Source organism: Scomber japonicus, chromosome 6 (assembly GCF_027409825.1).
Source record: "Scomber japonicus isolate fScoJap1 chromosome 6, fScoJap1.pri, whole genome shotgun sequence".
Classification (NCBI taxonomy): domain Eukaryota; kingdom Metazoa; phylum Chordata; class Actinopteri; order Scombriformes; family Scombridae; genus Scomber; species Scomber japonicus.
The window spans coordinates 10,212,685-10,225,623 of record NC_070583.1 but is presented as its reverse complement, the minus strand read 5'-3'; the positions used below and the strand labels follow the sequence as shown (position 1 = coordinate 10,225,623).

Below are 12,939 nucleotides of genomic sequence, written 5' to 3'. Positions count from 1 at the left end.
GTGCAGCATCCGATGTGCGCCCCAGCCGTGCACACAGGTCTATGACTTTTCTTTGTTTCAAACTGCCTAAGCTGCATCTTTAGTGTGCTCAAACACTCCTCGGTTGTATGTTTATATTGGAGCTATTGTGCTTTTCTCCCCGACTAGATCTCTGTAAGTACCCGCTGACAGACTCACATCAGCCACCTTTTTGGCCGGGAGCCCAGGCGGGCAGCAGGCGTCTGCATTCCGCTGAAACCATGTCTCAGAAAAACAAAACAAAAAAAGACCCCCCCCCCAAAAAAAAAAAACCTGCACAAAGGAGAAACTTCACGGCAAATCCACCGCTTTAAAGACCCCTTGGTGTAAATCCTATCCGCTAAGATACAGGTTTAAGGCAAAACCGGATCGCAATTTAGATTTTATTATAGGCTTTATTATAGGCGCGGAAGATGAAAGCAAGCCTCGGAGTTGAAGCCGTGGGCTACACCAGTGTATTTACCTCAGTTTATGTATTTCCGAGAGGTCCGACAGTAAAGGTAACGATGCAGCCTAAACCCAGAGCAGTGAGCTTTATTCTGCCTACCTGTTTCCCCCCCTCTCTCTCTCCCTCTCTCCAAAAAATGTGCGCACAGATAGGCTACTGTAAAACCATCCATGCTCCTGCCCCTGCCTCCCGGGCCAGCCTGCCACTCCATCCTGGCTTTGACCGTGATCTTGGCTGGCTACTCTGGCAAGGGACATACCGGGTCACCCAAATCTACCTCCAGCATTCCTCCATATCCCTGCACACACGCTGCTGTTGGCTCAGGGAAATGATTATATGAATTGCGTCGGAGCGCACAATAATCCCCTCGTGCCAAAAAAGAAAAAAAGAGAAACCCCCGTCAGCTTTAAATATAACTTTTCTTAGGGCTGATTCGCATCCCGTGACATTATTTCTATCTCTGTGTAATGCATTGCATGCATAGATGTGTTGGTAATCATGCTGAGAATTATCTGGGAATTTAAAGGTCTTAAATTGTACTGACAGCATGCACAAACAGAAAAAGCGCAATCGCTCGGAAACGTGTTGTACTTACGATTTGAGGGGGTTCTGTACCGCTGTGGCCATTTTGATATAGTATGATAGAATGCAACACTGCAGAGCCCGGTATTGTACATGTAATGTAGCAGCTATTTCAATTTCATTCATTCTCTGGGGCTGCGGCTGGAGCGACCAGCCAATGGGAGGCGGGAGCGCTCTGTGACAGCTTTGGGGAAGTGTAGTTTTTTACGCATGTCAACATGAAACATGCCGAGGAGCAGCGCACTACAAGTACCAGCGGGGATAGCGGTTTAAGTGTACAACAGCCCCGCCTCGGACCTGTAAGGGCAAAGCCAGCCCCCCAGAACCGAATTTATATATATATTAAAGAGAAAAAAACACGTCTACAGTTATGTCAAGGTTGGGTTGCAGGACTGTCTGTCAATGTGGATGCCAGTTTCTTTCATGCATTGTTGTCTTGTCTGGCTGATGATAGGCGAGGTTTGCTTCCACACTGGCCTGCCCCAAAATCACTTTTTGTTTAAATTGGACACTGAAAACTGATTATTAATTAATTTTGAAGTGAAGATAATATTTGTGTGCTCATCATATGGAATAATAATTAGTCAATATTGTCATACTATCAACATATAAAGGTGGTCAATTCTGTTCCTCTACAGAAAAGTTGAATAACTATAGCTTATATGATAGATAGATAGATAGATAGATAGATAGACAGACAGACAGACAGACAGACAGATAGACAGATAGACAGACAGGTAAGAGAAGCAAATAAAAGGTTAAACTATAGCTAAATAAACTAACTCAGATAGAAAAAGAATAATGGAACAGAATTAGTACAATGATCAGGTGGATTTTGCTATGGTTATTATATTAAATTATAGACTGTTACCCTTTAGTAACAAGTTTATGCTGTCTATTTAAAGTCAAATTAAGAGACATTGTGTCTACATGACCTTGCATTAGTGGTGGCATGTTGATAGACCCATGGTTAATCTTATATTATCTGTGCTAGGTAGCCCTGCACTGAGAAGCTTTAATTATTCATTAATCAGGGGCGATGGGTTGGGAGTAGGCCTATAATTGATTCTTTCAGACATTTGTCTCTCATGGTTGAGCCCAGAGAAAGGCTGGGACCCTCTCCAAAACCCTCACTCCTCCATCCTTTACTCCTTTCTTCCTTCCATGCCATTAGTTTTTTCTTCTTAAATCCCCCCTGAATCATGCTATACCTTAGTTGGCAGCCTATTATTTTCTGCACAGGCGAATGTATTATGCTCGAGTTGTTTTACATATTTGTATTTCTAGAAACTCTTCCCAAGACACCTTTGTTAATTTTCAATCAGTGGGAAGGAAGGAAGGAAGGAAGGAAGGAAGGAAGGAAGGAAGGAAGGAAGGAAGGAAGGTCAGATAGATCTGAGCCAAGGCAGTAGAGCTGAAATGCTGGAATTTCTCTCTCTCCATGTCATGTTAGCAGCAGTGGCGCCGCTCTGAAGCCATTCAGTGACATGTGATATTTATAGATCTGTGCTAACAAATATTTAATGAACATTAGCAAGCAGCTCTTACATGGCAGCACTGCTCCAATAAAACACACTCTCACAGTTAAATGGAAACTTTGATTCCGGCTGTACTGCTGTGATTATGAAGTAGATGCTATTTTAAAATGTGCATAATTTTACCCTGAGGGATAAATATATGCACTTTTTGTTTAGTTTGTATTGGACTAATTAATCTAAATCTGGTACTTCTACTACAGATAACACACAGGATATCTGTGAGGTAATAATCTCTCATTTTATGCTTTCTTTATTCCCATGTTTCAAGTTTGCTGAATGCTGAGTAGCAGCTTCTAATGCTATGTTGCCTCTTGACCACAGGGGGGCGCTAATGTACCACAACCAATCAAACGTACACATCATACGTACTTACGTCACTCCTCCGTCAGCAGTACACGCGCTGTTGTTGTGATTGACAGACAGGCAGGAGTCATGTCCAACTTTCGTTTTGCTCTCCGTCGCCACAAACACATGCTTTATCTCTAAACCACCATGTCAGAGATCCTAATGAAGGAAATGGAGAATATACTGATCAGTCCAATGAAGCCAGAGGCGCGTGCGGGCGGTGTGCAGAGCTTCCTGCTGGTTGACGAACAAGAAAACCTGCAGGTAAAGTTAGCCGACGTCAACTGAGCTAACGGAGGCTAATAATTAGCTGCTAGGCTAAGAAGAGGAAAACGAAACAATTTCTTATGATTATCATAAATGACCCCTTTGCCACTAATTCCAACAGCTATACATAGATAATTCTAGAAACACCGAGCTAAGTCAAAGTCACGGAGATATTTTTACCCAACAAAGTGAGCCCGTGTCAGCTGCCTGATATCTCTTTGCTAATTTAACGTTATCTAATAGCTTCACTTGTGTTGTCCATCGTGTCACAACAATGTTTTCGCTAACTAGGCTCGATATAATGTTAAATAAATGAAATGCAGGAATCGCAGCTCCTATTGTGTTTCTCATTGGGAAAGTCCCTGATGAGTCATACTGCACAGCTGACTCTCATAGTGTTATTGTCACAACAGTACAAAGTGCAGTAATTGTTTTTAGACTTTTCCAACTAGTCTAGATGATATGCACTCCCATCTTAGTGGTTGCTTAATGGAAATAGTCTTAAATGTAATAGAATATAGATGTGTCTGGAAATAAGTAACCTATGGCTTTATTTTTTCATTTGTTATGGCTCCCCATGTTGTTCAAATTCAATAAGCATTTCCTTTGATTCAGTGAAGCCAGCAGGGGAGCCACCGATGTCATGTTGAGACAGCTCTGCAATCCATCCTCTGTTCATAAATGGCCCTCTGTTTGGTGTCCCCTCTCCCCCCCCAGGTCCGCGATGAGTCTCAGTTTCTGGACAGGCTCTGCTGTGGGGACGTGGCAGGCGTCAAAGTCCTCTCCATCTTTGGGAACACAGGCGACGGCAAGTCCCACACCCTCAATCACATTCTGTTTGGTGGCGAGACCGTGTTTTATACCTCCAAGTCCCCCAGTTCCTGCACAGTGGGTGTGTGGGCCGCCTACGACCCCAACCTCAGCCTTCTCGCCCTGGATACCGAGGGCCTGCTGGGGGCCGCGGCCAATCAAAACCAGAGAATGCGTCTGCTGCTGAAGGTAATTTTATGTTTTCGCTGGTTGGTTTTGTTTGCATGAACTAACAGCTGGAAATGTTTACACAAAAAAAACTGTTTATCTCACAGTGCAAGTTCACTGCACTTCAGTTGAGTTGCCTGACTTATAATTAGGGCAATGACTAGCACACTGATATATTTTTGCTGTGTCTAATGGGAGTCATATGAGACAGTTGGGAAGCTAGTAATTATTTACACTCATTAAAGTTCTTTATATATCTTTAGAAGAAGTACATTATTGATCCCCTTTGGGAAACTATGGGCAACTACAGTGCAGCGCCTGTTCTAATTCATTTGCCAGTAGCAATGACAGGAGTATAAAGCCCAATATGAAACAAGCAAACTCCTCACAGTAAGGACCTTGGACAGCCGGATTTGAACCCAGGACTGCTGTGCTGCTGTGAGGCCACCGTGTTGCCAGATTTCATTTTAAATTGCACTTTAATGTTATTCAATGCAATCTAAATTGCACTACACCACTAATTGCACACTACATACCTGTATGAGGAGCATACAGATGTGAAAGGTTTTAAACACAGGTGTACACTGGACACATAGTAACTATGTCCTTGTAAATTGAATGTATTGTATAAAATATTGAAAGTATGTGGTGAATGTTAGTATTTTTCAGCCATTGTTTGCTTAGCAAAGTATTTAGTGCACTCCATTTCACACATAGTATTGTGTGCTTAAGATGTAGCACACTGTCATATATCAGCAAACCTTGGAACATTTTCATCTGTGTTTCTTTGTATGTCAAAAGCTATAAATGCTACCTCTGTCTTATATTTCCCTTCTCCCCTCTCCTCCAGGTGTTGGCAGTGTCTGATATTGTAGTCTATCGTACACGAGCTGAGCGCCTCCACAACGATATGTTCCAGTTCCTGAGCAGTGCCTCAGGGGCCTACCTGAAGCACTTCACCCCTGAACTGAGAGCCCTGTCCACCCGCTGCGGTCTGGACGTGCCCCTGTCATGTCTTGGGCCTGCTGTCATTGTCTTCCAGGAGACAACGCACACCCAGTTGCTGGGTCACGGTAGGGGAAGGAACTAACTCACTTACTAATTATATATTGTCTGTCTTGTAATTTTTAATTTCTTACCCTGTCCCCTGTTTCCATTCCCTGCTGACCCTGTTTTGTGACTGTCCCATCTGTTGTAGACTCTAAGGTGGCCGGCCATGCTGACACGCAGCTCCAGAAACGTTTTCACGACCTGGGTTTGGGGACCGAGGCCTTCAGCTCAATGCAGTATGTAGGCACTCAGACCATCACACCTCCCACCGACTACAACTGTCTACTGGAGGCTGTCAAGCAGCAAGTAAAGAACACTCACACACGCTCCCCCCGCCAGCCTGGGATAGTGTTTCATGCACTGGAAGTAAGTGGTGGACTGTTACCTTCTGTGTTATATGGACATCGAGCACAAGTTGTATTCACTGTGACAGAGAGTTGAAGTATGCTGCTCTTTGTTTGACATAGCTTTGTTGGCAGCGTCTCCTCTATTTTCTCTGTATTCACTTTTCCTCTTGGCCATCCATCTTTTTCCTTCCTTTTTATGTTACCCCAGGCCCTAAGTGAGCGTTTCTGTGGGGAACTGTCAGATGACAAGATGACTCTGTACTCCTTCTTCCCAGATGAGTACTTTACCTGCTCCGCTGTTTGCCTCAGCTGCAAGTAAGTCACTACAAACAAGTCCTTTTCACACGAAAGCCATCTTTTAAAAATCACATGGCAAAAATGACATTAATGTAGATGTAACACAATAGTTTGGGGAGGAAGCAGTTTCATACCACCAAACACAATTTTATACCAATCTATGTTTTCCAACAATGCTTTATGAGAAGTCACTCACTGCTCTACTTGCCACCTCGCCCCAGGTTACTGTCCATCGCTCAGTTTCTCAGAGTATATAAGTGCTCATTCAGCCTTTAGACATGTAGAGACAATCCAGGCAGTCTTGATTTTTGTCCTAAAAGCATTTTCCACTCTGGCCTTCATCACGTCTAACCTCCCCTAGCTTTTATGATTCTCATGCTCAAACTCCAGCAGGTTCAGGAATCTATTTATTGATCTTTCACATCATTTCAGCAGATTTCAAATTCAGTTTTCATTATTTAACAGCATTTTTTTCAATATTTAGAACTGTGTGTAAGTATTTTTATTCAGCTCTGTTTTCCACACTGTAGACTAGCAGATCTTTTTAAAACGTTACAAGGTGTACTTATGTTAAATTTCCCTGGGAAAATCCTTTTTTATGGGAAGGCTTTTATTGCCAGATGGAAAGATAAACAGACACAAAAATCTTCCAGTCATCACAAAATCAGAATTTTCAGCCATTTGAAACACAAATCGTGTTGTTGTTCTGGATGTTAACTGTCTGCCCAGCGGGACACATAAAACCTGATGTCTTTCCCATGTTTTTGGAAGGAGAAATGGCATTCCTCTGATCCTTGAATTTGTTCTTTATGGAAAGCTGAGAGGTAACGGAGTGTGAGAAATCCTAACAGTCCTGGACCAGTTGTCTGTGTGCGTGGTTCAGAGACTTTCACTAAAACCTGCCTGCTTCACTGACCCTGGAGTCTGTCATGTTGGTTTTCTGTTTGTCTTTCAGCATTCGCTGTAAAAATGGAATGAACCATCTGAAAGACCGAGTCCCCCATATGGCAGATGGCCTGTGCCAGTATGCACACCAGTTCAACAACAAGGTCCTCATCTGTAAGGTAAGAGCGGCTCTTGACACCAGTATCATCATCCAAACTCATTGTCACAGGTTGTGTATTGGTCTGTTTACACTGTTCTTTTCTGTGTGTTGTGACTTCAGAGGTGCTATGAAGGAGGCAGAGAGATGATTGTTGTGCCCAAGACTTCAGCTTCCTCTGACAACCCGTGGTTTGGACTGGCCAAATATGCCTGGTCAGGGTAGGTATATACACACACACACACACACACACACACACACACACCCTTTTTCATTCCCATTTATCCGATCACTTGATGTTGACTGTTTGCTGCCCTGTGCCCCTCTCTCTCTCAGTTATGTGTTGGAGTGTTCCAGCTGTGGTGTAATCTACCGCAGCAGACAGTACTGGATGGGAAACCAGGACCCAGAGAGTGGCGTGGTGCGATCTGAGGTCAAGCACGTCTGGGAGGGGGTGGGTACTCCAAGCTTTCCTCTGTTGCTCTACTTGTTTCTTTAAATCCATACATATCCCATTAGTCTTTAGACATAGACATACAGTCAAGATTTGATTCGATTTTTATTTTACTTTATCTTAATGGTCTTGCATTCTATTTTTTTATTCACTATTGTGCTCCTTTTTTTTTAAAACAAATATAAGCAAACATGTTACAGCCCAAACACATCTGTAAGTGTAAGATATCGTCAGGCTTTCCAGCAAAAATACTGAAATTATTGTTAAGGCACATCAGTCGGTTTATATCATGGAGAAATAACTTGGATGACTATTTTTTTTCACCTCTCTCTCTTTTCTTTCAGTCGGACACCTTCCTGACCAACCACCAAAACGCCGCCCAGAGGGTCCTGGATGGGATGAACTGTGTGATCCAGTCAGTGTCAGAGTACAGCACTGGCCCCACCAAAGCGGTCACTGCCTGGCTCACTGACCAGGTGGCGCCGCCATACTGGAGACCCAACACAGACATCACTGTGAGTGTGAAGAACTGAAGCTGAGACACACGACAAGGCTTCCCCGTATTAAGATGACATCTTAACACACAGACATTTGACATTGTTGTTGTTGAATAGTGTGTCCTGCCGTCATTGCATCATCTCCTCCTCCTCCCCTGTGCTCCTCAGGCCTGTCATGGTTGTCAGAAGGTGTTCGAGGAGGCAGAGAGGAAGCACCACTGCCGTTCATGCGGTGAAGGTTTCTGCCATCCCTGCTCCAGCCACAGGATGCCCGTGCCAGAGAGGGGCTGGGGCAGCAGCCCTGTCAGGGTGTGTAAGGCCTGCTACCGCCAGGGAGGGCCAACCGATACCAACAGCCAGGGTGAGACATGTACACGCTGTTACTAAAGCTGGAACTCTCAATTTGACATTTTTTCTCTTTTTAACTTTTTCCTGTTGTAAAATGTGTCAAAGGCATCAACACCTAGAAGTCATAGTCACATTTCTACACACATAAAGAATTAAACCAGTTAGAGGTGATGTAATTAAATTTGTACATGTACAGACTGTGTTTTCATGCTGATTGTTAATATTGTTATTGCTGCTTTTGTAGAAACGTGTCTTTCTCTCACACATATACACACCTTTGTTTTGTTTTGTAGTGTGTAAGGTGGAGCCTCGTGGTCTAATAGCTCGCAGGGTGACGGAGGTGGCTCAGTCTACGCTGGACATGGTCACCACAGCTGTGGACTACCCTATCTGTGAGTGCAGCTGTATTACACAAGCAGCAGCTGGTTGCTCAAGTAGCATTTGAACTATCAGATGTTTTTTGAGGATAAGTCTATTTTCAAGTGCAATGACAGGTGGAAATAGTGTTAAACAAAATTCTATTTTTTTTGTCTTTTTAAATGAACTGAATTAGAAGTGAATTTATGCAGATTTTGCTGTTTGCTGTTGTTTGTTAAGGGGAGGCCAAAACACAGCCAAACACACAACAGCCAGGTTTTCACACGGCCGTGCTTCCTGTCACGTAGGATTCAGGATTCAACATGCCATGACAGTCACGTTGCAACTCGCCCACAATTTGTGCTGATAAAAATAAACAGTTGACTCTCAATTCTGGCAAATTAGGTTGACACACTGAGCCATGGGTCCACTCTGAATTGATGGCTCACCTGCCAGGAATAAATGGCATAAATAAACATCTAATGGCTCAGATGCTATCTATCCATCTGAGATATTTAATGGATGTATTGAGATTCACTCCATAAACATTAATGAAGCTCGTGAGCCTGTAAAGTGAGTCACACCAGCCCATCTGTATATTATATTATGTAGCCTCACAGCATGAGCAGTTTAGGATATAGATATTAATGTTCTAATAAAAAACGACTTAGATTAAATATTGACAGCTGTGCCCTCTCCCCTCAGGTTTTGTGAAGGATGTGGCTCGACCAGACTACTGGGTGCCAGATCAGGATATCACACAGTGCTACCAGTGCTCCAAAACCTTTACCCCAATAATGTCCAAGCACCACTGCAGGGCCTGCGGACAGGGTGTGTGCGGTCCCTGCTCTACACACCTCAAGCCAGTACCCTCCCGAGGCTGGGATCACCCGGTCAGAGTATGCGACAGCTGCCACGCCCGCACGGATAGCCTGTAACCTTTCCTCCCAGGAGAACTACTCAAAAGTGCACTCAGTCTTCCTCAGATGATCCACAGAAACACTGTGAATCCTGGCAGCCTGCGATGGCTGTAAAGCCCTAAATGGCTTAACTGGAATCAGCCTTTATGAAAGACAGGCTACTCAGATGCTTAAAATGGTCACGGTCTGGTTTCCTAAACTTGTTTTTATCAGTGCTAAACTAGGATCAGCTTTCATTTTATCTGACTTTCTTGACAGACCAATTCTGCATCTGTTATGAGGCAAAATTCACAGATCAGTGATCACCTTCACTACAGCCCTGCTCCATCTGTCAAACTTGCACCAATGGAAAGCTAGACACATTTTTAACTGTCAGGAAAAACGAATATGCCGCCCTCTGCTGTCATGACAACAGGAGTTTGAACTCTTCTGCATTAAAGTGTCTACATCCCTGCACTAAACTGATATTTGGGCTGAAAGGACAGACGAGCCAGGAAATGGATGCTTGGAGGATAGTTGGAGATTTTAAACTATTAGAGTAGGAATTTCAAACCTCTGTCTCAAAGTGTATCGAGACATTTGATCCACCTGCATTAACTCTTATTTGATTCTGTTGCAAAACTTTCAGAAGTGTAGAGATCGTGCAAGGTGTTTTCTTTTTAATCCTCCTCAGTCACGATCTTTCTTTTAAGCATCTCTGACCTGCAGATCCTGGAAAGGAGGTGTATGAAAATTGTCGGGGGGAACTTTGGGAGCAAAACATAAAGCATTTCAGACTTTTTATGGGAAAATGTAAGTTTGCAGGTGCCTGCTTTACTCCTGGCAGAAAGTGTGCTCCCCAAGTTCAGGAGCCCCTAAGGTGTGTTTCGGGGATTCCCTCCCACATGTGCAATGAAACAATGACATTTGTGCCTAATTATCGAGAAATGTGATTTACGGACTCGCTATTATTACGCTTACAGTTGTATAGTGAAGTGGTATAAGAAAATAAAATCTGTAGCATAACACATAGACATTCCAGTGTATGGAAATACCTGTGGACTGATTTTGATGTCTGAGGTTATAACTGTATAACAAGTGGCTGCTGTCTTTAGCCACTGATGCTTAACATGATGAATACCTGCACTAGACTCACTGATGAGAAATTCTACCTTCTGTTGCAGGAAGTCTCTTTAAATAACATACTGGACACATTAATGCAGGTTTGCTTTCTGCCTAGTAATATCTAGTTTACCTGTGAAATCTAGCAACTGACAATCTTGATTTCTTTTTTTTTCTTTTTCTTATATCAGGCTGGTCCAAATAAAGATAATTTTGTGTCACTCACTGCCTTCCTCTCTCCCCCTCTTTCTCTATTTCTTCTCTCTTTATTCTGCCTTATTTTGTTCTGGTATTGAACGTTACTACAAAACATAAAAACAGGAGTGAAAGGGAAAAACAAAATCCAATACAGGTGGTACTGGGTGAGCATGTAATCCATAAATATGTTATTTTTTAATCTATCAGGGTATATAAATGTTTTTCTAGTTTAATCAACACAATGTTTTAATATTACTTAACTTCTGTGATCTTTTGTGAGCAGAATAGTGCAAATGCCTCCTACTGTACACAGTATTTAGAGTATTATCTTTTTATTAAACTCATTGATGACATCACAGTCTCTATATTCATAATTTGATTATGCTGTAATAAGTGTTATAATCCTGTTTTGCCGGTACTTAACATAAAACTGACCATTTCTTGTGAGCCAGCTATTGTTGGAGCAGGTTTCATATCCGTAATGAGCCTTTGTTAACTTTGCAGTCGCAGTAAATACATTCCTTTCACTGTCATATAATCAGATAGATTGAATTACAGAATCCAGATGTTCTATCTGAATTAAATTTTGTCTGCATGTTGGAGTAGATTTAGATTTTTTTTTTTAGGGCATGTTCCCGTTCTGTCAAGTACCGGACAGACTCCTTAAATCAAACTGCCCAGATGGGCTTCTAGTAAAGCTTAGGTAGCCGTCACTGGTGGTGTTGGTTTCTTCTCCATCAACAATCTTTTCTCTTTGCAGCCAAGGGTTATAGGGTTTAGAGGGCAGGATGGTACAGACTGCTTTTGTTTGAATTGTTTTGGTAATGTAAAGATCTCAGACAGAGATGCTGATTCAGTGCAGTGTATATTCTTTGCATGACAATTTTCTTTTGTGTTACATGCTTTATATCCTTACCAAACTAATGGTGAGGGGAGCTTAAAAACAGTCAAATGATAGCTATATATTACCTCCATCATGTCTGCATTCACTGATAAAGACATATGAGATAGACCTCCAGCTGACTTAACCACAGGATCACAGATAAAGCTGCTATTCACTATATACAGCAGCACCATCATGGACTTTGACACAGTCTGGTTTGTGTTGGTTTGGTGACTGGTGTGCAAAGATGTGTTTCCAGATCATTTGTCCCCCCCCCCTGTTGTCAACGTCCAGCTCAAGGTTATCTGAAGTTCACTGTCCCTCATGTCCAGTATACTAATGGATCGCTGTCTAATATCCATGAAGCAGAGCTCATTTCCTTCACAAACCAATTATGCATGCTCAAATTGATTTAAACTTTCACGGATATGTGTTACGTAATTTACAGATACGTTATACATTAGTAGAGAGGCAACAGGCGGGACTCTATTTAAATGATATAAACCTTTATGATATAGCACACATCACTTTATATAATGTAAGATAAAGAGCATAAGACCACAGCAAATGGCTATGAGTAGAGAGATGATGAAAGCCATTTGTTTCCAGATACAGGTGCAGCAGCAACATCATGGCTGCAGAGTGAGATGATATAAATAATAGTCACAGGTGTTCTTCAATAGGATATTAAAATATGTTAATAATATTTTATGAGATTACATTCTGTTGCTGCTGCATGATTTATATTTCATTGCAATCGGCATTATAGAAGCAGGAGCTTTCCCCCAAAAAAACCTTAAAGGCTTTCATAATCATATTTACATTACACTGTTATGCTGCATCAAGCCATTTCTCTTCATGCTATCTGGAAGATTGATAATAGTCCAATTTGTCAGCCCCTGAGATGCAAATGATTTTCTTTTACAACATTGCAGCATCTATTCAATGCATCTATCAGTGGTTTATATATACACCTGAAGGGATTCACTAACTTCATTTCATTGTTATGCTGTACACAATGACAATAAAACTTCTTTTGTCTTATGAAGTTCATTAGTATAAATACTGCAGGGTCATGTTGATGTTAGCCAGTTTACAAGAATAGTATTGATTATGAGATACAGTTTAGACATGGCAATCATCATTTTTTAACATTGTTTTATAGTCTAATGTAGTCAACCTCAGTGTCCATCATTATGTTACAGTGTTTGTCATTTAATGTTATACCTCCAGTCATACTCTGAGGTGTGTATATAAAGGAACCGGTAC

At 42.1% G+C, this 12,939-nt stretch overlaps 2 protein-coding genes across 3 annotated transcripts in view; one reads left to right on the top strand and one right to left on the bottom strand.

Moving 5' to 3' along the window:
• dpf1 (double PHD fingers 1) overlaps positions 1–3,880 on the bottom strand; it is a 49,318-nt gene extending 45,438 nt beyond the window's left edge. For both annotated transcript variants that reach the window (XM_053320574.1, XM_053320576.1), the window contains exons 1-3: positions 3,379–3,880; positions 2,960–3,090; positions 1,062–1,539 (exon numbers count right to left, since the gene is read on the bottom strand). In XM_053320574.1, the coding sequence (XP_053176549.1) occupies positions 1,062–1,174 (113 nt within the window). In that variant the 5' untranslated portion in view covers positions 1,175–1,539; positions 2,960–3,090; positions 3,379–3,880. The remainder of the gene's footprint in view (positions 1–1,061; positions 1,540–2,959; positions 3,091–3,378) is intronic.
• si:ch211-11n16.2 (zinc finger FYVE domain-containing protein 1) lies at positions 2,987–11,137 on the top strand. The gene is made up of 12 exons (XM_053320573.1): positions 2,987–3,195; positions 3,916–4,197; positions 5,027–5,249; positions 5,375–5,592; positions 5,782–5,888; positions 6,826–6,934; positions 7,036–7,133; positions 7,249–7,366; positions 7,711–7,881; positions 8,032–8,224; positions 8,505–8,603; positions 9,274–11,137. Exons 1-12 carry the CDS (start codon positions 3,079–3,081, stop codon positions 9,504–9,506), a joined length of 1,968 nt encoding a protein of 655 aa, XP_053176548.1. The 5' UTR covers positions 2,987–3,078; the 3' UTR covers positions 9,507–11,137.
• The last annotated feature ends 1,802 nt before the right edge of the window (positions 11,138–12,939 follow it).